The 26,620-nt window shown below is 42.0% G+C and overlaps 1 protein-coding gene and 1 long non-coding RNA gene across 9 annotated transcripts in view; both read right to left on the reverse strand.

Moving 5' to 3' along the window:
• The window catches only part of LOC107203887 (integrator complex subunit 6-like), a 39,896-nt gene extending 24,076 nt beyond the window's left edge, over positions 1 to 15,820 (reverse strand). For 4 of the 8 annotated variants that reach the window (XR_002001704.2, XR_002001703.2, XM_015626458.3 and 1 more), the window contains exons 1-2: positions 15,564 to 15,803; positions 15,402 to 15,479 (exon numbers count right to left, since the gene is read on the reverse strand). Coding sequence is in view for 5 of the 8 variants with exons in the window: in XM_015626458.3 (XP_015481944.1) it covers positions 15,402 to 15,479; positions 15,564 to 15,674 (189 nt within the window). In the remaining 3 variants the exon portion in view is untranslated. Of the gene's footprint in view, positions 1 to 15,401; positions 15,480 to 15,563 lie in introns of all 8 variants that reach the window. The other 4 variants (XR_001521401.3, XM_015626460.3, XM_015626459.3 and 1 more) reach the window with 2 other exon arrangements.
• Positions 13,337 to 15,337, reverse strand: LOC117244340. The gene is made up of 2 exons (XR_004497214.1): positions 14,030 to 15,337; positions 13,337 to 13,844 (listed from the first exon to the last, which is right to left on the reverse strand). It is a non-coding gene; the product is annotated as an uncharacterized LOC117244340 (long non-coding RNA).
• Positions 15,821 to 26,620: the final 10,800 nt, after the last annotated feature.

Genomic DNA, 26,620 nt, shown 5'->3' on the forward strand with positions numbered 1-26,620 from the left:
TTTTAGGGACAGAAACTCCAGTCCCAAAGAAGTCTGTACATTCTTCTTTCCATATATACAGTAGGAACATTCTTAGGACAAAACAGATTCAAGTACCCAACACCAAGCAAATGCACAATGAGTTCCATGTTAAAATGATTAAATAATAATCCTTCCTAAATTCAAAATACTGCCACTAATGCTACTTATAAAAAAATCCCAACACTGGATCTATTTGCCAGGAGAAACACTAATAATCAAAAAAAAAAAAAAAAGCCAGCCAAAACCCCACAGACTTGAAGGACCAAACACAAACATATTCCACAAAACTACATATCCTCTGCAGGTCAGTAACTAAGAAGTCAGAACGGAACATTAGTTATTTCAGTTGTTTATGAACCAATTTGAACAGTGAGACTAGTTTCTTCTAATCTTCAATATTACATTCCAACTTAGTCACTTTTATGCCCAGAATTTATTAATAGCAATCTGAGCAGCCTTTACCTTGCCAGTATGTTACTGGCCTTTCCATTGATAATTTATATGAACAAATAATGTTAGACTCAAAACACATACCAAAAGACTTTGAAAGATAGCTAGGAAAAAACAAGTACTAAAAAATCTCACCCTCTTTGCTTATGCCAAGAACAGGCAAAAAAGCATTGTCATTTGGCCTTCTACAAGCTCTGGATATCATCCTACAAACCACCCAGAGGTTTGGAATCACCACACCACCTTCCAGCTCCTGCCTTTAGCCTTTGAGTGCAAATCATGCTGACAAGAAATAACATACTTAAAAAGTAACATTTTTCTCTGGTGACTCAATTTTCAGACATATCCATGCCCTGCTCTATATTTCACCACATCACTACAGAAGCGGGTAAGGTCAAAACAGCTTATTTCGGCAGGAGAAGGGCTCAGATTAACGAGAATTCAAACACCAAGGTGAAAAATCCAGTGAAGAAAAGGAGGCCTTATTTAGACTAAGCAGAATCAGGACTAACTGAACATCAAAAGAACAGAGTTGAGCAGCAAAAGAAAATCTTGGTCAGAGTCAGTAGCTTAAAAAGACCTTCAAGACTTAGGAGAAACACAGAAGGTATTTAGCTGCAATAGACTAGAAAGAAAATCTTATGAAATGCTGTAGTGGCAGTTGAAAAACAAAAACAAACCACTCCACCCAACCTTTTTCACATACAAGGGGACAATATCGACTTACAAGTAAAACAGTACCAAGTTTTGAATATGTGTAATACACATCTTGAAATCTCATATACACTGGCTTATCTGTCAGGTTTACTGGTCTTATTGTCATTTTTTTATTGGTTCATTGTTGGTTTGTTCTGGCTTTGATTGGTACTGTGCTTTTTTTCTTTTATTTGTTCCAACTATTTCTTGACACAGCTTGGTCACTTGGTAAAAAAGGGGGCAAAGGCAAAGGCTGGGCATTAGAACACAAGAATTCCAGGTCCAAAGCAGCTCCCAGTTTCACCAGCTTCAGGAAGTCCAGGGATGTGGTGCTTTGGAGGCTCCAAGTCTTCATCTTTGGAGCTTCTAATAAGCAATGCTGTAAGACTGAACTGCATAGTTTATTGTTCACTGGATTACTTTCAGATCTATTTCAAAAATTGCAACATTACTAAAAATAATCTACCAAGAAGACAATTTGCAATCCTGCATGCCAATCACAACAGCCTGTGTTACAGTAAGTACTCTGTATTTAGTCAAACACATAGATTTTTAAGAGTTCTGCTAATATTTCCCTAAAAAAACAACTGCATTTCAGATATTACAACTTGTTTGAAGTACTTAAATTTCTTAATAATTCAAGCTATTATTAAACGCACCCATCTTGGGAAAACAGACTACCTTAAGACAACATGCCTGTGGTATCCAAGCTTGTCAGTGGCAATCATTTGGAAAAAGTAAGGCAAGAAAAAAAATCCAGCTGTTGAAATCTCAAACCTCTCCAGCTATGGAATTTCCAAGTACCATAGGAAGACAGTGAAACCAGCAGAGCATTTTGCCTCCCAGATTACCAGAATGATTCATTTTTAAATTAACTTTCTGTTCACTGGTGACTGTACACATGATCACAACTCAGACCTGCTCATGTCTGAGCAAAAGTCAAGCAGGTTTTTCTTTTGTACAAAGTGAATTGTTCTTTTGGATACCCTACAATGCAAGGGGCTGCTTCCTAAATGCCAAAGGATCTCCTGAATCCAGCCCCAATACTGCTCAATGGGTTCTGCACCACGGAATAATAACCTCCTATGTAGCCTTAAGCTTTCCTGCCTGAGCGTTGGCAACTTTAGGATAGGAAGCAAAGCCAAGACAGTCTCAGTCACCCCAGTTCTGCCACAATAAAACTCAGCAAACAGGGAGAGGGGAGAGGTGCTGCCACCGTATGTCCCCCTGCCCATGAAGGACAAGGAAAGGCTGCTTGTCAGTGCAGAGCAGCCAATGCCCACACTACCCCCACGTGTTTGATTTGTTGTTCAAAGATTTGCTAGCTATAAATAGCACTTAAGAGAAGAAAGGCAATGACTACACTATGAACATTTTTATTTAACATTTTTTAACATTATTTCTTATTTCTAAAATAATTCAAAATCATATGACCTACTAATCGCCTACTAATTTCATTTTCACCAATGCTTGTGCAAATGGGGCAGAAAAACAGCTCTAAGAAACACAGATATCATCGAGTCCCCTCCAAATACTTATGAACACCATTTTTGAGGCAACAGAGCTCTCAGGTTTTCTGTACCTTTGACTGCAAAACCCTCCTCTCATTTCAGCACTTCTACTCTCTTGTTTGTTCTGTGCAACACACCAGTCCTGCCACTGCACAGCATTAAACAGCCCATAGCAAAGACACTGCCAAGATCAATTCTTTTTTGTTCTTGGCACAGGAGAGCAGCACAGCACCCACCTCCTGTATCTGAGATCAGCACAGCTCCAGCACAGAACGATACGGGCACACAGGTCTGAAATCAGCTTATCGCTGGGGCGGTGCTGAACGCAGGGAGCAGCCAGGGCTCGCTGGCTGCTCCAGCAGGTGCACACTGCTCTCTGCTCTGAGACCTGCCTAACAAACACCCTCCTTCTCAGTTCTCATCTCAGGAGTATTTTAGCAGGTAACCAATTCACAGGTTTAAACGACTCCCTTGATAATTCCACAGAGCAGTCAAGTACAGTGAAGAGAGTCTACAGAAGCATCACTTTGGTCCTCCCTACATCAGAGCTAGTGAGCACCAGGTCAGTGTTAAGTATTGTGAATAGTAAGTTAATTGTTTCTTCCTGTAAAGTTACTTCTGCTGCTTTTGTAGGGCACTCAAGCTGAAGTTTGAAAAGTGTTCCTTTAAATCCAGTGGGGACTTTCTGAAAATTTAGTTTTTTAAAAAGCACTTAAATTCCAGTCAAATAAAACATCACAGAAGTTTCATATACATGTCTCCAGGAGACCAGAGAAGCATAAACTGTTTTAAAACAACTTCAGAAAAAAACATACCTTACATAAAGAAGACACTGGAGTAGATGATTTCTTTGATCCCACACAGCTGGTACACTCTGACACCAGATTTTTAGCAGAAAGCTGTCACTTTACACACTCCTCTATCTCCATCCAGCTCCAGGCATCACAGTTATTCCTTTTTCTCTGGGACACACTATTGTACCTTGCTTGGTGACACAGAATCTCTCCTCCCCTCACCCTACACAGCTGGAAACAGTGCAGGCAAGGTATCGTGCACCTCCAGGCCCATGGGCAGTGGACACAGACAGGGCAGCTGTCCCTCGGGACACAATAGCCACACTGTGGCCCCTCCTGGACACTCCCCACTCAGTGCCTGGGGAGCATCCTCCAGTTTCACTTCCCCTCAAAGCAATCCAGGCCCTGTACTCCAAGGAAGGGCTGCAGTGTGAACTGAGATGTCCTGGAGAATCCCCTTCAATTGTACATTTCTAAGGTGAACTCATTACACGCACCCATCAGACTAAATTTCTAAAGACAGAGCAAACCAGTTGGTTTTCCAAAGCACATTAGTGAATGTGAACTGCATTCTAGCACAGTATGTAAGTGCCAGTTTTTATTACAGGCAGACAGCTACACAGAAAACTATTTGATCTTGTATAGGAAGAAGTATTTCTCCATGAAACCTTAAAATTAAAACCCAAAGCTCAGTCAAACTACACCACGCGGTTCACTGTCCTTTCAAGATGACTCCACCATTAAATAGGACATAGAAATCCTTTTCCTTCAAGAAGAATTCAAGATGTTTATGTTAACAACTCAAATAATCTTTAAGCACAGCACCTCTGCAAAACATTAGCAGAGAGATTCTTAAGATCCAGTTACAAAACGAGTACTGGAGCCTTTTGTTTGGCATTTAGAGAGAAGCAGCACCTTCTCCTACAGGAAGGCGAAATGCAGATGCTGTATGAACAACTCAAAGCTGAAAACTGCTTGGAACCAAGGGATAATAATCAATGCCAAGCAGAAAGAAAAAAGCCTATGCTACCTTTTTATTTATTACCTGCTGCTCCTGCTTCAATCCATCTCTGGATTTAGCTTTTTGGTCAACAGTATTTCATGTATTTTGACAGTTACTCTCACTGCACTTTTTCCTGTACAAGGATAAAAGGAAACACATGAAGAAAGGAAAGTATAAATACCAAAGAGATCATGGTATCACCCTGTTCCAAAAAGCATTCTTATTTAACTAGAAAAACACTATCCAGTTAAAAAAACACCTACTTCTGAGGAACACTCGAGAAGCCAGGATATTTCAGTACACAGCTGAACCAGAACAAGCTACATTTCACACAACAGCTTAATGGAGAGGGAACACAGAAGTAGTCACAGTTTGCAGCCTTAGCACAGTAAGCATAACAAGAGGCTCCACACTCCTGTTCAGCAGCATAGCAGTCATTTCAGAAATACCATTACAGGTGCATCTTATCCAAACACTGTAGAGAGGGCAACTGCTGAAACGTGGAGGTTTCAATCAAAGATTTTTGGCTATTCACAGTGCCTGTTGCTCTTTCAGCCTATCCAATATGCTTTCAATACCAGTCAGCCCCAGCACTGTCCTTCTCCTGGTCCCTTCCTATTCTCAGCATGGCTGGAGAAGTCACAAGGAATAAAGGCAACAGCTAAGAGGTTACAGAGTAGGTGCTATCAACACGAGGGGATTCCTCACTGCACATTTTTGGAAATCAAGTGGAAGAGCATTACTGATGATACTCTAGCTTTACAGCCCAGAGCTGAAACAACACAATATGATTTATGTTTATTTTGCAAACTGCCACATTCCTTCCTCCCTCCTTCCAAAAGCACATCACAGAACTAGAGCAGTACACCAAAGTGCTAGTTATTGCAAATTTACTTCAAAATTCAAGAAGGTAAATCTATAAGAGTCGTCTAATCACCAGCTTTCCTCACTTCATGTCTGAAATGCTGTTCAAGCCACTGCTGAAGAAAAGAAATACTTTAGATGATCACTAAATTCATATATGCACTGAAATATCGACTAGCCAGCCTAGCAAATAACTTCACCCTGATACAGCCAAAAACACACTGGTGGCCCTGGAAGCATTACTATCAGTTAGATTTTTATTTCAGATGATGGCATGACTGGATTTCTTTTTAATGCAAGAGTCATCTGCAAAAATAACTACCTGAGCTTAAGCTCTTTTGATGAGAGAAGGCTCCCCCAGGCCAGGCCCTGTGAGAGCAGGGCACACGGCTGCGACGCAGCCCTCGGGTCCCACCACATCCCAGCCTGGGAGCACCATCGGGAGGCCTGGCAGCAGCTAAAGGCACCAAGTGTTCTGCCTCAACAGATGCACATTCTCCCACAAAGCAGAGCTTAACTTTTTTTTTTTTTAATCAAAACTCACTGGCTGAACCATTAACAAGCTATGAAGACCAGTGCTAATGCATTATACTCACTCAGAAGCAGAGCATGGCAACATCAGCTTAACCACACTGTAGATCTTTGTTTCCTGTCCAATTAATTGCTCAACAACATCCATCTTACCGAGATTCTTGCTTTTTTAAATACTATTTCACACATTTAAGATTTTAAAAGCATCTGTGAGAATACAGACAAATCAACAATCACCTTATCTTTAAAAAGAAGAATTAAGGTGTTCTGAACTGTTAATTTTTTCTAATCTAGAATTACATTTAACAAATCTAGTGCTGCTTATCCTTAAATTTGCAGATACACAAGGAAAGAATCATAACTGGGTAAATTGTGAGATAGAAATTTATAACAATAAAAATAATAGCTATTTAAAAATAAAACAAGACTTGTTTACTTGTCTCACAATAAGCAGGTCAAGTTTCAGAGATCCTTGTCAATCTCAGTTCTTCGACCAAAAGTTTTGTTTTTTCAATGCTCTGCAGAGTGAATATACAAATCAATACAAGTCTATGGGCAACTACAGATTCTGATCTGCACAGTAAGTCTCCTTACAAGAATGTAATTTTTTCTTGGCACATTCCTAAAACCTCAATCCTAGAACATGCTGCTTACAGCCGAAATTGATTGCTATGTATTTTCTAAGCATTCTGAAAATAGCCAGAAAAAATACAAAGCAAAAAAATTCCTTTCAACTATTGCCTGCTATATTTTTGGGGGGTGTAAAAGCACAAGAGTTACATTAAGAGGTGCACTGTAAGAATGAAGTTTAAGGAAGAAGAAAAAAAATTCAAGACTCGATCTATAAAAGTGCATTACTTAAGTAACAATCTACATTTAAAATTCAGAACAGCACCAGCTGTTCTTTACATTGGTTTTGTTTTATTGGTTGGTTGGGGGTTTTGGTGGTGGTTTTTGTTTTTGTTTGGGATTTTTTTGTAGCCTATGTTATTAAACAAAATCAAGGATACGTCCAAAATACAGACAGTGAAGAGAATCACTAAGGCTGAAGCCATCTGGGACCTTCTGCCCCTTTGAGTTGCTCTCCTCCCCCCTCCAAAAGCACTCAGCTCCAGAACACAGGTCACACGGTACAGAATGTGCTTTTTCCCACTGGATCCCAGCTGCCTGAGGTATGAGAACACAGTAGGAGACAGCTCTAAGTTACATCTTTTCTAGATCACAGCAAGCTCAAAACATCATTGTTGCATTGTTGCACCAGCGCTGCAAATCACAGATCCTTCTGGCAAGCTGTTATAAAATATGCAAGGGTGAACAAGGTAGAAGTGTCTGCAATCTTAATTACCTTTTTCCACTGTTAAAATATGAGTCAACCAGCACTTAATACTACATTAGTTCTCATCAAATTTAAAAAGAACAAATGCCCATTCTCAAGGTATCACAGATGTACTTTGTGCTTATTTCTAGCCACACCACACAGCCAGGGGACAAGGCTCAGGCCCCCTTACCAACAAAAATATACCAACAAAAAAGACATCTTTCAAAAACCTCCTAAGTGAAACTCAAATAATAACAGCACAAAAGGGGAAGAGGCAGACCATAAAGATTCCATGTGGCAGGAACCCCAAACTTCACAAAGCACCTTCCTCCTTACAGAACATCTCCCTACAAAAATACAACTACGGAGACCCAACTCAAGTGTTTGATTCCACATTTTAAGCTTCTATTTTTAAAATAAAAGTGACCTTTGCACTGAGGATGAGTTAAGCCTCTTAATGCAAACATATCTACTTTTGTCTAGTTTATCCTGTAGTCTTAAGGGCTTACATCTTTGAATGTGTCCAAGCCCAAATAAAGAACCAAATAAAAAGATGAAAATATAAATTGCTATAGTGGCTATGAAGAACACATGATGGCTTCCATTCAAGGCCTCTGGCATCTAATCTATTGTACAGCACAAAGCAGAAACCCACCTCATGTGAAAAAACAAGCTTTTACTTTGCAGACTCCTTTAGGAGCAGAACCAGTTAAAATATTTTCATGAAAAATTAACCTAGCAACACATACTCGCCCCTCTGTGAAGACAGGCAGCAGGTGAAAGCACAAGTTCAAGTACTTAACTACTTCAAAATTATAATAATAAAAAGGACAGCTAAGCAGAATCCAGTCCCTCATATCCATCAAGAAGTTAATTCCTGAACTGTCCTTCCATTTAAATCAATTCCTTTCAAAAATTTAACCACCACTTTTAAGTTCTTGCGTGAATTTGATTTTTTTACAAAATACCTCCATTTCAGAAGGCACAGAACTGTTCCTTTTAGAAGAATGAATCACCTTGATTATTACTGCTTTGTTGTTTTTTTAAAGCAAAATGTACATTACTTTTCACAAAATTCCTCATTATAATGTTCTGTCCTGATTACACCAGTTCCTGGAAGAGGATGCTCACTACAACTCACAACCAGGACACAAAGAAGTAAGACAGCATGCTTATGCAACTTTAAAAGCATTTCAACATGTTTTACACTACCCTATATGATGTTTCTCAGGAATGGAAATGTGCTTTTTAAAGGACACTCTCTATAGGAATCAGTTTAGTACCTTTATAAGCTAAAAGGGGCTACAATACTTCCTTGCTTCCTGCAGGGATGCCAACTCATGATTCCTAAGATTTTCATAAAATAGATTTTTAGGTATTTTCAGATTTTGAGACATGCACTACAATATGTAAAATACAAACCTACCACTTGCACCAACAAGGACCTTCTGCCTGTGGCCTTACTTATCCAGTGTCAAAATAGAAGCCTAATTAAAATAAAGGAACTTTTTTGTGCACATACTTCAGTCAGATTTAAGTGATAAAGCAGTTAAATCAAAAAGAGCATACTGTTTGATGATTATTCCCAAACAGTATTAAGTTAATTTTGTTTTGCCTTCAAAAAAAACTAGACAATCAGGATTTGCATGAGTGTTACTTAAACAACTGACTTCTGTTTCTCTTCCTTAAGTCATTATGTTTAACAGAGGAAAAGTAATTGTTGGCTTAAACCTGCCAGTCATTTCTGCTCAAAGACAGCCTTCTGAAAACACAAAAATTTCACAACAAAGCCTCAAACAAGCATCGTGGAAGACATGGAAGAGAGGTATGTGTAGTACTTCCCAGGCAATGGAAGATGTTGGTGCTCAGAAATAAAAATACTGTTGTAACTGACCCAAAACGTGCACAGTGGTAGAATGGGAATGGTTATCTCTCCACTGAACAAGTACAGAATATAGTCTCTTGAATTAGTTATCAAGAACAGACACTGTGTGTACTGCTTACATTTCAGCCAGTCCCTCAGCACTACATTCAGCACCCTTTTTCCCCTTTCCAGCAACGGCTGGCTCGCGGGTTCAGTAAGCGTGTACATCATTACAAGCGTATCTGGAGAGAAAGATAGGCCTCTCCCACTGACCTCAGCTTTTTTCCCCTTTTGCTCCTCTTGGATAGCTGCTTCCCTCTTGCCCCTACAGCTGCTATCTGCCCTGCACCAAAAATTCTGCCTGCACACTCCACTGCCAGCTTGCAAACCACCAAATGTATTCCCAGCTGTCTAAACCACTCCTTCCACAGCACAGGCCAGACCACCAAGTTCTCATGCTTGCCAAAAGTTAGACCTTTTACATATAAAACCCGATGATTTTCAACATCTCTAGGTTCCTGTAAAAACTTAATCAACTTAGGCTTATTCTGTGGATCTCCGACAGTTAAGCTTATTAGGTATTCCTCTGGTTTTCTTCCTTCACAAAAGTGAAAAAAAACCACTAATGCACTTCCTACCACCTCAGGCAGCATTCCTGCAGATCTTTGCCTCAAACCCAACAGGTTTCACAGTTGGGTTTCTCTTTCTCCCTGCAGCTCAGGGTCAGGAGCTCTGATCTAATTTCTTCCAGAAACAGACAAACAGATCTCACATCTCTCTTTCTGCAACACAGCTATTCATTTGCCTCTGCCCTGTGCACAGTGGTAATCAGTTCCATTCTGCAGCAGCACAGGTTCTCCACAAAAGCAAAATTTAAAAATGCTGGCAGAAGCTTCTGTGCCAGTGAAATAAAAGACAGCAAAGTTAGTCTCCTCAAGTGTGACATTATGAACTCCTAGTTTTGAAGCACTATTTCAATATCATAAATGAACAGGTTATTTATATAAGTACTCTTTGACAGATGTTTAAAAAGGCCTTCCACAAATTCCTGCTCTGGTGTCTAAGATACCCCAGTCCAACTCCAGAATTTCAGGGGAAAAAAGAAGAGGTTGCTTTGAGTCCATCACAAAGAGCTGCTTCCACAAGGGAGCTCTTTAGCACTGAAACATATGTTCAGGCTAGCAGGGAACAGCAGCGGAACTGGAAGACATCCTATCCATCAGTCCCAGTTTGCACATCTCAAACAGTGCAGCATTTCACACACACTGTATAAAGTAATTTGAGCTACTTCTTAGACAGCTACGTACATATTTCTGCACTAAAATCCATGGAGCCTATTTCTGCAGTGCAGTCACAACTGACTCTTGAATTCAGTATAACACAACAGAAGGAGGAAAATATGTATTTCAGAATATAACTTATGTTCTCTCAGTCCTCTGACTTGTGACCAGATCATTTATGAAGGTCAGACGACAGAGTCTCACAAGAACATAAAACATAAGTCATATTTCTGTGACCAGATCATAAATAATATTCCTCAAGCCCTGAGGAAAGGCCGTATCACTGCCAGCAGCCAGATATCAGTCATAAGGGAACAGGGCAGTCCAGTTAATCAATAACTTCATATAAGGCCACTATTGTGTTTTTGGTCTGGGTCTGAACTCGCCATTTGCAGCCCAAATCCACAAGCAAACCACAAACTGCAGGATATGAGGTTTCACAAAAATCAAGAATGGAAAAAATAAATGAAGAGTTAAGCCTTGCTTTCCTTTTCAAAAACTCTTTACAGTGAGATACTGGCATGAGCTCCATTTTCAGACAAATCTAGATAGATCTTGCTGAAACATCATCACTGGAAAATAGGAAAAACTTGGGGGAAAAGGGTAGGTGAGAAGATTTTTCTCTTTTCCTCCTATTTTTACTCTACCACCCATTACTTAAAAAAAAAAAATTAACAAAATGGCTTATGATTCTGCCCACTTATACACAGCATGTGCTGACATACAGAGAACCATTTATATTTGACAGAGGATGCTGAAATTTATGTGACTTAAAAAATAAAAAAAAATAAAATCAACTGGGTAAATACATGAAAAAAGCCCCAGAAGACCATGAGGGCCATACCAACAGCTCATCACAGGCCCCTGACACTGCATGAGCTTGGCAAGTGCTGTCAGTAACACCCCTGGCCTGTCCCCACCCTCCTGGCCAGGCATTCCGGATCAGCCACGTTGTGCAGGAAGGGATGAGAAGGGTGGGGCTGGCACACAAGGCTCGGAGGTGCTGCAGCACCAGGTCACAACATGGCTGAGATGGAGCAAGATCCGGATTCTGGCAATCCATGGACATAAAGTCCTCAAAACAAGGACACATCAGGAACTGTATTCCCTGAATAGGACAATGCACTTCTCTTAGCCAGAAGGCCAGGAACATCAAATACCCTGCCAGGCAGCAAGGCTGTTCTTGTTCATTTTTCTTGCCCAACTGGATGTACACGTGAAATAAATTCCTTCCATACCTAAATTTAAGCACTAGTGTTTTAACAGTAATAGACACTTTTTACAAAGGTGCTCTACTGTACATATTATTACCTTCCCATGCATGCTAAATACCCAAAATCAGATACCCAAATACCAGAACAGACTGGCTCACTTCCCTGTTAACATGCCACTAACTATTCTCCAAGAGAGACTCATTTGATAGCATCCTATCACAATTTTGATTCTAAAAAATATACTAGAAACATTAGGCTGAACATTCTTACTTCATTAAATAATATACTAATTTTCCCTCCTAGTTAATAAAATGAAAGATTGACCCAACACCCAATGTAATGCACAGGTATTTTTCCACTGACCTATACAGGATCACATCACTTGACAATTACAAGGTTAATATATTTCATAACATGCTTTTAAAATATTAAATATTTGTCTCTTATTGTAAAGTATTTTGAAAACAAAGAGTTATAAATGGTTGCACCATAACTGCTGTCACGAATCATCACCTATACATTATATAACAAATAGGAGCTGAACAGCTGATGAGGTTCCAGAGGCATCTGCTGCCAGAGTGGGGCTGAGATTCATTCCTGCCATCCCCATCTTCCCATCCCCACCTTCCCATAACAGCACCTTAACTCCTCTTTAGCCACTTGTCGTCACAGCTCCCGGCAGAGCCCCACTGCAAACTTAGAGACTAAATAATTCCATTTTTTAAAAATGGCACAGAGCTATAAGCAGTCAAACAGAAGCAACAGGTCCTGTAAATAATTTCTAACCATCTATACTAAAGACTTATGTTTTAACAACATCACCTTACTTACACAAATTCTGGAAACTCCTTAGTGCAATAGCATGATCCACTTTGCACAATACAATACAAATGCATAACACTTTCTTGATATATTCTTGTCCATCAAAAGTGAACCAGTATTGTTGGTTTGAAATACTTTCATTTCAGTCTCATTTATTTCAATTACTATTTACTGAAAGTGTGAACAGTCAGATGCTACAGGCAAACAAATTCTGAAACAAACCAACCCAAAGCACATATCTCAGCTACCCCTGCTCTACAGCTCAAGATCCTGTAATTCCTCTGCCTCCTAGGTGGTCTTAACTCCACCACCACATTATTTCCCTCAAGTGCTTCACTGGTAAACTATCTGAGAGACTATGAAATTTAATTAGTATAAATCATAAAGAAAACAAGAGGATAAAGCAGCCACTGCTGCACATACTTTTTAAAGCAAGCCTGCAAAATACATTCACTTGCCAAGTTTGTTTTCATCTTCTCTAAATCAAGAGAAAGAAAGCATTTAACTGCAGCAGCATTCGCTAAGAAACTAGATTTTATGTATTTTACAAGCACGTTCTGTAAGACAGAAAACCTGGCCTAGACCAGGAAGTTTTCCTGGCACAACTGTGGCTGCTAAGAAAACACAATGGAGGGAACATCATAAATACCAGTACAGGTCTTGAGAACAAATTTTCAAACAGGGAAGTCATCACTGCTGTGAGGCCTTCTCTGCTCAAGGAACAGACATGACAGCACGATAACACTCATTTATGCGATGAAGTCTTTATGCAATAGTTGAGCTGCACTTGTGATCATAATTACTGTAATCAGATATTTATTGAATCTGCAGCCTGTTCCTAGAAAAGTTACTAATTTTTGAAAAAAAATTTTAATATTGTTTAAGGCCAAATTTAAAAACCAGCGTGCTAAAGACAAAAATATAAATTTCTAAGACGATACATTAGCAAGTTACAAGAACCACAGTACTTTTCCTTGACTATTTAATGCATATTCAATATGACTGAATGCTATGACGGGCATCACAGTCCCATTTATTTCAATTACTATTTACTAAAGGTGTGAACACTCAGATGCTCATTAAACACAAGGATCTTCCACAGTAAATTCGAGTACAGATGTGGTAATAACCTGTAGCATTACCACACAGATCTCCAGCAGCAAAGTAATTTTTTTATTAAATCACCAGTATGCTTGCTGCCACTGCAGAGAGCAAGTTCATTTCTCAAACGTAAGATACACTTGTAAAATATTTGACAAAAAACTAGGATAAAAGAAATCTAGGACACAAGAAATCCAGTTAACACTGGCATAACTAAGATTTGGGGTTTTCATCCAGCCACAAACAGAGATGGGGCAAATGGTGCACACATCTTGTCTAAAAAACACTTCTCCTAGGCAATGTAGGTTTTTTGACAGTAAGCTTCTTTAGGTCAATGATGGTTTCAATTCACAGAAATGACCTCCACACCTCCTTCTGAGGAAATGAAAGGCATAATACCAAACAATAAATAGTTACTCTATGACTTGTCACTTCAGAAAGCTGTGTAAATTTATTACTGATGAAAGGAGCCAAGATTCATAGCTCATGATAATTACATTGCCTCATTATCAAAGATATGAATAAGTGAATAAGCTCACAGCACCAGTGAGCCTACTTACTTTTAAAACTTCTCAAGAAGTTCTAGCAGGGAGATCTAGAAAGTATTTTCCTTTTTTCTTTAGGATGACCAAAAATGTATCAGTATATGAACTTCTTTGACCTTCATAGCATGGGTCTACAGCCCAACAGTTATGACAAATGGTGTATTACTCTGAGAAAATATAGTTCTAATCCAGGACTATAAAGGAGGATTCTAAAACTCCCATAGCAATGCTTTCTGTGACACACTTTACCTAAGTATTTTAAGTTAGGACGTTTCTATCAGCAAACTGCAGCCTACAGCATAAGAGATGCAGCACCATGGTGTTTTTCGTTTTGTTTCGGTTTGTTTTTTTTGCCTAAACCTCGTGGTGTAGCTTATGTGATGAGAACGGCATGGCCATACTTGCCTCAAACTCAAGGAATGAGAAAACAGGGACAAGAGCCAGCCAAACAGACTTGTTACTCTCAAGGAGGCTCAAGGAGGGCAAACCTCATCATTCTCTACAACTCCTTTACAGGAGGCTGTAGTGAGATAGGGGCCAGTCTCTTCTGCTGTGCCTGCAGTGAGGACCAGAGATAAAGGCCTTAAACTGGGACAGAGGAAATTCAGATTAGATATTAAAAAGAAAATTTCCATGACTCAGGAGTCAGGCTGTTTAGGGAGGTGGCAGAGTCACTGTCCCTGGAGGTGTTTAAGAGGCTGGCACTGGATGATGTGGTTTAGTGGTTTAGGAATTACAGTAGCAGTACTGGGTTGATGGCTGGACTTGGTGATCTTAAAGGTGTCTTCCAACCTTGATGATTCGATGTCTCCACATGCAGCTCACCACGACCCTGCACGGAGCGACGGCTGCGAGCACCTTCCACAGAACTGGTGCAGGCTACCGTGCTCAGCAGGATGAACGGGGCTGGGGGAGGGGGGCACACAACCCCAACACTGTGCCTTCGTGAATCGCAGAGGCGGAAACAGCCGCGGGTGCTGTCCCACACCCACAGCCGAGCCAGGGCTCCGCGCTGCCCCGTGGCCATGAAGGGTAACTCGCCCTGCCCTGCCCTGCCCGCCGGGGTCCTGCCCCACCCTGCCCGCGTGTCCCGGGGGTCTCAGGGCTGTGCGGGGCCCGAGCGCGGTGATGGCCCCGCCGGAGCCACCGCCCCGCGGGGGGCGGAGCGCGGCCGCCCCTCGTTGCGCCGGGGCGGTGAATCACGGCCCGCCCGTCTCCTCCCCCCCCCTCCTCCATCTCAGCAGCGCCCTCAGCCTCTCTCCTCCATACAAAAGCAAAATGTCCGCCATCTTCACAGGCTGCTGCTGCCGCCGCCGGGCCGGACGGGGCCGCGCCGCGCCAAGGGCGGCCCCGCCGCGGAGCCGAGGCTGCCGGGGGGGGTCATTACCTTAATGCAGTAGGGCGGCTCGTCGAACGTAACCAGCATGTACCTGTCGCCGCGGCTGGCCGGGTCCCGGGCCCGCAGCTGCAGAGAGAGCGGAGAGAAGCGGCGTGAGCGAGGCGAATGGGGCGAGGGGGGCGGCGGCTCCCCCCGGCGCCGCGCACTCACCTTCATGAAGATCTCCACGGCGCCCTTGGCGATGTCCAGGTAGCTGGTGCCCAGGTACGCCCGCTGGTTCATGGAGGCGGACGTGTCTATGAGGAAGAGGAGGATCGGCATGGTCCAGGCAGAGCCCCGGCCGGCGGGCTCCCTGCGGAGGAGGCGCGGCGCTCGCCCGCGGCTCGCTCGGCTCTGGCGGCGCTGCCCGAGCTCGCCCGGACTCAACTTCTCTTCCCTGAGCCTCCACCAGCACCATGTGACCAGCGCGCACGCCATTGGCTGGCAATTATACCTGCATTTGCATATTCATGGCGGCGCGCGCGGGGCGGGGGGGAGGGAAGGGGGGGAGCGGGGTGATGGCGGGCGCGCGCGCGCCGCACCTGTCACACGCACAGAGCGCCCGCCCCGCCCCTCTGCGGGGTCCCCCGCCCCGCGCTCCAGGGGCTGCCCCGCCCGGCCCCTCGCGGTCCGGGCCCTCACGGTGGCTCTCGGTCCCAATACCGCCGTGTGCCCCCAGCACGTCCCGGTACTCGCGGCTGAGTCATCGCTCCTCCGCTTCACCTCGGCCGCGCAGCCCTCGATGGCTGGGGAGCCCCGTGGGGCTGAGGGAGCGGGAACTGAGTGCTGTTCCCGGGGAGCCGAGCGAAGCCTCTCAGCTGCTCGGTGACATAACCGCCCCCGTTCCTGGTCTCTAGAGGTTTCGCTTAAGCACTAAATCCCCAGCCTCCCGCGTGCCAGCCTTTCCCAGGTCAGGTAACAGCCATCTCCCAGAGGCAGTGCCTGGATCTGGGCACCGCACACCGACAGGGAACTCTGTGTACCTGGATCAAGGCAGGATGGCAGCAACTTAATTGTGGCAAAACTGAAAATACACAAACCCTGCAATATTTCCTACCACTCATAAAAAAAAAAAAAATAAAATAAAAAGGTATTATCTGAAGGGAGGGATCACAGAATCAATTAGCCTGGAAAGTCTCTGTCAGAACATCGAGTCCAACCTGTGGCCCAACACCACCTTGTCAACCATGGCACAAAGTGCCACATTCAGTCTTCCCTTAAACACCTCCAGGGACGGTGACTCCAGCACCTCCCTGGGCAGCCCATTCCAATGTGTAATCACCCTCTCTGTGAAGAAATTCCTCCTAATGTCCAACCTAAACCTCCCCAGATGGCTCAATGCCATGTCCCCTTGTCCTGGTTGCCTGGGAAAAGAGCCCAGCTTGCACCTGGCTACAAGCTCCTTTCAGGTAATTTTGGAGAGAAATAAGGTCCTGCCTGAGCCTCCTCTTCAAGGTGTCCTGCTCCAATGGGCCTGGCAGCCAGCACCGACAGCAACCAGATAAGGGGAAGGAGACTGAGGAAGTATTTAGCACTATGTCCACTCATGAATGCTTGTTTGTTTCCAGGAGTAAATCCAAAACACACAAAAGCAGTGCTGCCAATATGAATCTTACTTTAAAATAATACAGAAACTGATAATATTTTCCAGTGCTTTTAAATTCAAAGGCTTTTTCCACATATTTTTTTCCCATTCATTTCAACAGCAGGCAGAATCAGTTTCAGTTCTCCATTTTTGTGAAGTACTTGGACAATACTGTTGTTGCACAACATCATAGGTGAATTCTAATGCCCCATTACAGAACATGATGAAATAGAGATGTTGGTAAAGATACCACTGCCCATTTTGATCAGAATAATTAGAGATGTAAACTCTTTTAATTCAGGCATGTACTTATCCCTTTTGTCACTAGAAAAAGCCCCACACCTGCACACAGGATCTGCAGTCTCTATATTTGCTTTAGAAAGAAGTTTGTCTTTTAAAAAAGCTACTGCAGATATTTTTCAAATAGCATTATCTCATTCATTAATTATATTGAACCAAAAGTAGGTAAGTTAATAGTTGAAAAGCAGTTAATTTTGAAAAAGAATCCTGTCAAACTTGGAGACTCCATTCCATTATGCAGGCCCTCCATAAGTTGTGCATGTGTATCTGCAGTTAAGGTTTATGAATTTTAACAATCATAGCAGAAATGCCAGAAGGCGTAAACAGATAAATATTTTTACACAAGTGATTAGTGCACATGAATGGAGCCAGACTGAAACAAATGGGATTTGAATCTCTATAGATGAGATAAAAATACAGATACTTCATTTTTGTACCACTGCATGTTAGTCTTAAAAGATAACTCCTGAACAGGAATAGATTTGCAAAGGCCTGAATGGAAACTGAACTACTGGTAGAAGATGCCACCTAACACTGCCAGGTCCTGGCACAGGAACTCGTTGAGGCCACCTATGCATTACTCTCATGTCAACCAGATGAGGTCAGAGACTCCCTTCTGCCTCCAGCTGACCTCAGCCAATTCCAGCTGGCAACCCAATAGCCCTGTGTCCTGCAGCCTCCTTGACTGCCTTTATGAAATGCTAAACAATTACAAGGTTTGGGGTTTTTTTTTTGTTTTTTTGGTTTTTTTTTAATTCCAGACCACCAGATACCTAATAGACACTTTTTTCCCATCCAAACATAGTATTTAAAGGTCAAGACTAAACTATTCTTTTTCTCACAGGTTGACCTTTCCAAGGGCAGCAACAGGCAAGGTTCACATACTCTCCCTCTTTCTCTCTTGAGGATCTTGTTTTTTGGATCCTGCTCCAGCTAGACACTCCAAGAACTAAAGTCTAGCAATCTTCTAGGTACAATCCAAGTCATTTATTTAATGAGATAATTTTTATTCCTGAAATTACAGACACCGTGGTTGCTAACATGCATGAATGCAGCTAGAGTAGCTTTTACTCCTCTGTACAGTTTATGTTTGCAGTGCTGACTACCTGGCAGCTGTGGCAGCGGACATTCATCATCTTTATAAAGTTTAAAGTTTTCTTGGTTTTGAATTGAAAATACACTCATCTACATTTCTTCAAATGCAATAGTTAAAGAAATTGTCTTTATGGGGAAATTAATCACAACAGCTACAGCAGTTTAAGCTCTCCTATAATTAAATATTTTTAAATAATTTCTGTGTAGATATTCTATCCCAAAATAAAAAGGAATAGAATTCTGGATTAGTAATTCCAGTCAATTTTTGAACAAAATGGATCAGTGGTATTTTTCCCTTCTGTGCTGATAAAGTATTATTTTTCTGTTTCTTGTCCTAACACAGCTTAACATCTAAGCTGTTGTCTCTAACAGGATTTTAGCACTAACCGTTCATTTCTTAACACTTTTATATTGCTTCATCTTACTTTTTTCTCACCTAGCTGCTTTCTGCCCTGAACAAGTAATACATCTGTGAGACAGGAGCCATGCTGCTTTAAGCACCAAAGGTGCTCAGCTTTGGCACCGATTAGCACCTGAATTTGGGGCACACTGGATACATTAGTCAGAAATTATCTACTTAAAATCTGGATCAACAGCTAAACCCTTCAAGCCTCCCTCTGTGGCTCCCTATCTTGGTCATGTAATACAGCCGCCCTGATGACTTTCCTGCTTAGTTTAAAACGCTTCCAGCCAGAGCAGAAATGGCCACTGCTAAATCACTACAAAAATATGGATTAATCCATGCTATGAGTGGGAGGTATGATCCCTATCACACAAAAAAGGGGCTGACACTAGAGCTAAGGGACTTGCTTGGCACCACACAAGGTGCATTTTTCAGTACCACAGTGAGAATTCAGAAGGGTTTAGCTCTTAGGCAACCATAGATCTGTGCTGTCCCTTTCAAAAAGGTGAAATCCCCTGTTAAACAATTTGTGTGCAGCTGGACCCGGGTGTGGAAGGTAAGAAACTGTTCTAAATAACAGCTACTTCACAGTTATATTCAAGATGGCAGAAATTGAGCAAATTCAAGTCCTGTGATGTTGTGTGCTGTATCAGGGCAAAATATTCTCCCCTGTCAGCAGTTAGCTGCTCTTGAGCCAGACACTAGAAAAGGCCAGGCTGCTTCTGCCAGTGTGTCACACAGCCTCTTCTGGAAAAACAAAACAGAAAAAAAACCCCAAACCAACAAACACAAACAAAACCCCCAAACCAGTATTTTCCAGGATATTGCTCAGCAGGACCTTTTTGCTTTTTTCTATTTTGTAACTACACTACAAACTTGCACAAAATTGTAACTTACCCTTAAAGATTTCTACCCCTTTCACTTGCTCCATCTCCTTTCTGCAATGATTCCACTCAAGTGCTTGGGAGCCTAATCCAAAATTTGCCTTTTTGCTGCTTTTCAGGAATCTGGGTTTGCAGATGGGAAGACAATAATGGAAGCTGAGGAGCAAACCCTGGTTTACTGTGAGCCATCAGACTTTGTGTAAGTCTCTGGTAGAGATGTGCACCTGAATTTCTTTTCACAGGCTTCAAATTCAGGAATTCCATTTTCAGCTAAATAAAAGGAACAGAGTATGGATACATGCCCTGACTGCAGCACGTTTTCTGCTGATTTATTGACTGTGCATAAATACTGCACTATAACTGTCATATTTAACTACAAAGAGAGAGAGCTGTATGCTCAGGAAGATAATTCAGGGCAACTCTGAGGTTTTTCATCTGTCTTCCATGTACTTCAGGAAAAGCAGCCACTTAGCCAAAGGGCAGAGTCCAGCCATCCTGATTTTGTCCCATTCTCCCTCAGACATGTGTTAACCCCTTTGTTGTGCACAGTTCAGCAAGGTTTCCTCTTCCCACAGTTTTTATGCAAGCACAGGTAATACTGCTCACAGTCCAAAGGTGAAAATGAGATCCATAGCCTGCATAACAGCAGACACAATTTAATTTCAATTTTGCTTTAAAGACCAATGAGAAGGGGATGAGGAAGTGATTGGTTGCCTAAGATGGGAGATCGTTTTGCAATACTGGTAGATAAGCAAAATTCTGACAAAATGTCTCCGAGGAGACATGAAACGAACCCACGAAGCAGCACTTTGAACAGCAAAGCAAGCCAGAACAGATTTCCAGACAGGCAAGGCTTTCCATACAAGAACAGGTTTCAAAGTCCAAGAGTGTCTCTAAAGAGGAAACAACATTCAGAATTAAAGTTTGAAAAATATTCTGGCTGCCGAAAAAGAAACTGAAACCTTCTCCTGTTTAGCAAACTGGAGAATTGAGTTACTCTACACCTTAGAAGATAAGAAAAAGAAATTAAAATTGTGCACATACCTATGCAGGGAGATACAAAATTGCAAGTGTGTGCTTCAGCTTAGTGCATGTTTGTCATCCAACAGCAAATATCATCAGATTAATGGCCCCAGCCCCAAGCCCCCATATGTCCTGCCAAGTTCTCCCCAAGGAAAGATTTATCATTTTTCACTGGTAAACACAGGGAGAAAACAGAGCTTGTTCTAGGGGGTAAGAGAAAGGAAGAAGGATTTGTGGCTGAGGCAGGAGCCTTGCATCAGGCAGTCACAGCCATGGGAAGCAGGGGCTCACGGGCCGGGGATGCTCCAAGTGTAGGTGCATTTGAATTGACAGCCAGCCAAGAGCTGTATTGAAATTCCCCGTTACTTCCTTTTACTGGTCTTATGCTAAGTGTTGCTAAGCTGTACCTGGGAATCAGGCCAAATCAGCTTGGGATCGCTGGATGAAAAGCATTAAAAAAAAATAAAAATCCAGAGTATTACCAGTGTGGAAAGCAACAATATGAATTAAATGAATGAATGTGCAAGTGGCAGGATTTGGATTTTATTACATTCTACAATGTAAAATATAAAGGCAGACTACAAAATTGCCACTTCTGAGGAAAACTATATCCTTCTGCCTGGGATCCTGTGAGGAAGAGTCATAAAAGCAGCATATCATTACCAGAACTGAAACCTGAAAATACATATGTTTAAATAGACTGGAGCCAAGAAGGACTTGTTAGGAGAGTCGTTTTCCCAGGCTATGCTACACAGATTTGTGCCACCAAGTGAGAAGTTCACACAGTTTCATCTATTACCTATCAGCATTTATTTTATGGCAAAGAGTACTCATGGGCTGGGGACCTGCTCTGAACTGACAGGATTTATCATAAAGCAAAAGCCACACTTGGCTGTTTCATTTCTGGACACAGTTATGATTTTTTACTATATACATGACTTGCCTGCAACAGAAATTCTCTCTTGCAGAGTTCAAAGTATCTCCCACAGAGAAAGTTTAGCTAACCTGACTGCACTCCACATGCTACTTGTGCCTGATCCAAAGCACACCAGACCCTGCTGGAAGCCTCTGGGAGCCTCAGCCCTCTGATTTCAGCTCAGCAAGTCACCTTTCACCCCTCACCATCATTTCACTGCACTGGAAACACCCACTGTCCCTCACTGGCATGGCACCTTGTGTCTTAAAAAAAAAAAGTTAGGGACAGTCTCCAAAATATTGGTGGGACACAACTCTATGGGATGTTAACTCTGTGCTGAGGGCACCTAAAGTAACTTGCTGGTCCCAAATAGGAAATCTTATTATCTTTTAAGGATGAATATTAACATTTCCAACATATCCTTAACAGATCATCATCGTCTTACTGAAGATCATGTCATGGAAGATGGAGTATAATGACATGAGTCATGATATGGAGTATGTTTATCATTATTTGGCTCCTCCAAAACAAGCAAAAATTATACAGGAAACAGTGTGCCATAAAATCATTGCATTTTACTGTAAGCAATTTTCACAAAATATTTTTCCCCCAAAGGAATCCCCTCTTTAATCCTAAAGACTATTTGTCATTAAAGACAGTTACAGAAACAAGCAGAATTATCTACTTGGAACACAAGGCTTTGGTGCCATGTGAGCTCTCACTGGTTCTGTTAGAGACCTTCACCAGCACTTTCCATGGGTACCTGGCCTTCCTACCTTGATTTCCCCAGTTGCAGAAATGCTTATTTTGTTGTTTTCACTTTTTTTTTTTTTAACAATTTAAAGCCCTATCAAGTCCTCGGCTATTGAAGCGAGAGGAATCAACCCTGCCCTGTAGCTCTCACCAGCTAATTTCAGCCATGATCTAATGAGTGGGTGTTAACAAGACAGAGGCGGGACAGGAGGGAAAGGCCCAAGCAGCACTAGGAACTTAGCAGGAAATTCAGCAAAAAGTAAGTGCATAGGAAAATAAAACAAAGATATTTTCATTCTTCAATTTTTTATTTTTTTTTTTTCAAGATAGATAATGAAGAAGAGGAAGTGAAAGCTCATCCCCTGAAGTATCTTCTAGGAGTTTAGAAGAAACAAGTTTCCAGGAAGATCTTAGGCAGGGACACAACTTCATCTTGTGAGAGCAGCTCTCTGTGTAGGGGCATGGAAAGAGAAGGCAGGAGGAGACAGTGCAGGGCAGCAGCACTGCCAGCAGCACACAGCAGATGGGAAATCCAAAGAACTGAGACACAGCAGGAAGCAAGAAGTAGGTGTACAGAGTCTTGAAGAGTCAGCTCGAATGCGACAAGGTAGGAAAAAAGGACACAAGGGTGGAAGAGCTTTGTGACTTTGCCAGACTGAAAGGACAGCAAGGTGCTCCCTGCAGATGGTTGTGCTCAGATCTGGAAACATTTGCATTTGCCTTTCTCAGATGGAGTATTTGTGCCAGATAGGAACACAGAAACTTAAAATAAAAATGTGCTCTCTTTTACACCTCTGTCCCTTCAGATTTAGACATAATAGAAGAAACTGTGCTTATTCTGGACTAAGTGGAATCAAACAGCCCCACTCTCTCTGGAGCTGCTGTGTCCTGTTAGTGCTGCCAACCTTGCTCAGTACAGACTGAATTATTGAACTTCCTGAACTCCCAGTTTTGTCACTTCCTTGCACTCACTCAATTTTTGTGTATTAAGTTGGAAGATTTGTTCACGACAAAGAAGAACCTCAAACCCAGACACTTCTGTTTATTTGCTGCATCCTCTTACCTAGGTTTGGATATGAACACAATACCAAACTGTAGGGAGTTACAAGAACAACATTTTCTCTTCCTTTCGGAAGCTTTTGGTAATTTCCAAGAGCCAAAAGCTAATTATTTTGGCACAAAGAGGCACAAAAGAAACTTTTCGCCATGGCATTGCTGTATAGCCGCTTGACACTTTTGTCTGAGAGGAGAAAGAAAGAGAGGCATAATAAAAAGCCCATGTTTGTCTTTTTTGAGATACAGAACAGTTTCACTGCAAGAAGAAATTAAATAGACAAAGGCTCTTCAGGTTGGAAAAGAAAGATGACTGCAGAGGGAAATTATGGCAGTCTGTAAAACGCAGAATGGAGAAGGTAAATGCAGAGTAATTGTTCACTTTCTCTTGCAGCACAAAAGCTGAGTGGGCATCCAACAAAGGCATTTAGCAGCAGGTTTAAAACAAACACACCCAAAAGGAAGTACTCTTTCCTACCATCCATAATTGCCTTGTGGCAGTCAGTGTGCCTCAGGAGGTTGTGAAGACTGAAAATGGATTTTAAAAGGCATTAAACAAATTCATGTGGGACAGTGTAATCTAACAGCAAATAAACACTGCAGCTTTGGTCAAACTTTTGTGTTTTCAAAGCCTTACCCAGAGCTGGGAGGAGGCACCAAGTGGAGATGATTCGGTATGTGGCCTTTTCCTCCCTCCCTGTGCTGTTCCTGGAAGCAGCGTGGCAGTTCCTGTTCCCTGCTGGGCTCGGGTGTTTCGCATCACTGAGGAGCCGCAAACGTTCTCGGCATTCTCCTGCCCGACTCTACCTTCCAGCAGACTCCCTCGGAGGGCAGGAGATGCTTCTGATAGGGCTTTGCAATCCAACCCTCCCCCCATTTTCCCTAGAGCAACCACACTTAAAATTGTGCCGAGAGAGAATATTGCGTTAGTTCCGGTTAAACCAAGGAAAATTTCAATCCTAATGTTTTGGCATTTAATTACAGCATTTATCTCATATTAAAAGGGTAGAAAATGTAGCTGCCCCCATTACTGGTCAAAATGCTTGTTAGTTCTCAATAATAATTCAGTACTTTTTGCAAAACAAAAACAAACAACAACAAAAAAAGACAAAGCAACCAAGTAACTGGTCTCCATAGCCAAGTGAAACTAACCATTTACCTCAGAGAGCAAGGAAAACCAAACAAAAAGAAAAACCAGAAAATCCACCCTGAAGTCACTCAGTTTAATTTTTAAAAAATTGTGTCAACAATAAAAGATGTTATATTCGACATTCATACAAAAGACAAAATTTCCAGTTATGATTACACTCACCCTTTTATTAAAAAAATGCTGTAATAATGACAATTCTCATCCAAACATTTTCAAATTTCAATTATTCCCTATTCAGCTAAACCCATTGTGTTTTCAAGGAAAATCCAACTGAACTGGGAGTTTGTGCCAGCTCTTTCCCATGTCACAACAAGCTCATTTGTCACCCCAACACTTCTGCAGCCTTGCACTACACACACTCTGCATCACCACCAAGCCAGGGACAGGCAGCTTGTCCCTTATCCCCAGCAGCCCCACCCTCCTACCACCCCCTGTACATGCTCCCCTTTCCTCCCAGCACACACATTCTGCTCCCTCATTTTACCATCCAGGAGAAAAGCAGGAGAGGAAAGCAGCAGACAAGGGGGAAGGGAAAAGGACACAGTGGGTAATCAATGCTGGGTACAAGCCTTATATATATATTTACAGGAAATGAAATTAAAAATGCAAGGGGGAAGACCACAAAAGCCTAGTGACAGTGGCACAGTGGAAATCTGTGATGAGCTGCTGGTGAATTAAGGTTTCCATAGCACTTGTATTCTCAGCTTAGGAGTAGGTTAAAATGAAAAACAGAGGCAAATGGTTATACGTGCATAAGGCAGGGGGATCTTGAGTTGTTCAGCACCCCTGGTGGTAAGGGTCTTCTGGGAAGAGAGTTGCCCTTCAGGGGGTTGTATCTCAGCACAATGCTTTGGGGTTTCCAGCTAAGTGCTCACAAAGCTTTTTCCCTTCTCTACTTGCTCAGGTCTTCTCAGTGTTCACACATTATGAAACACAGATGACAGAGCAAATAAAATGCAGGAAAATGGATGGATAGAGGAAAAAAAAAGAAATAAACATTTGAAAAGTAGATATGAAAAATAAGTATAGATCAGGAGGAAAATAAGTGAAGAGAGAAGCACAGTTCTACAAGGTTCCTGCTGTTCTTGAGAAAGAGCCACCATGATACAAAATACATAACTAAGCACATTGAAATAATAAACTACCCTTTGATACACATAAAAGGAGCTTACCTGAATCATATCTCAGTAAAACAATCACCTGATAAAGCTAAAACCACCATAAAAATATAAGTTAATTTTTTAATTCAGAAGTAGGAAATAAAGAGACTATTTAGCCCTCAGACTGCTTAAAAATACAGAACAGTATATTATATCTTAGTGTATGAAGGCAGAACACTTCAGAATGGTGGCAACAAAAGAAAAATTTGCCTTAGCTTTCCAAAAAGACTTTCAGTGAAACACAGACGTTTCAGTTAATGGGCTTTGACTGTGGGTATTTTAGCTCTAGGCAGTCTTGCCTGGTGCACTTTGAGCTTAATTCTCTGAGGTATCAATCACTTGAAACTCCAGATGAACTCAGGAAGATCAGCAGCTGATTCTAGTCAGAGTCAAGCCCAGCTGTCCCAAAATGGTTAATCAAAGAGGCATTAAAAAATGTGAATCCAGAAGGATATGGTAACCAGGGGTTCATACATTAAGAAAGCAGCAGGACCCTAAATCTGATGATACTGCCTGTCATCACGGCAGAGCGAAAAACAGAAAATGTCCTGACAGTGATATCCAAATGTATTCTTTTCCAAATGCAGCACAAGCTGCAACATGCAGCACTCGTGCCTGAGGAAGAGCAGTCCCTGGGCCTGAGGAGCAAGCAGGACAGCACCTGTAGCCATGTGGGTTGTGGCTCCTGCAGGGAATGCAGTTAGGGCCGGTGCATTCCTTGCTAATTAAATACAGTCCTAGCCTACCAGCCAATTACCCCTGCAACCTTCCCAGGGCCACGTTGGCAAATCTCTGGTCAAATATGGGATGTGTGGAACACTTGAAAGGTAAGTAAACTCAAACTTAAAGCCTTACTGCATACCAGATATAACCATAATATTTTTCTTACTTGTTTACTATTTTCAA

This window comes from Parus major, chromosome 4A (assembly GCF_001522545.3).
Source record: "Parus major isolate Abel chromosome 4A, Parus_major1.1, whole genome shotgun sequence".
Taxonomy (NCBI): Eukaryota; Metazoa; Chordata; class Aves; order Passeriformes; family Paridae; genus Parus; species Parus major.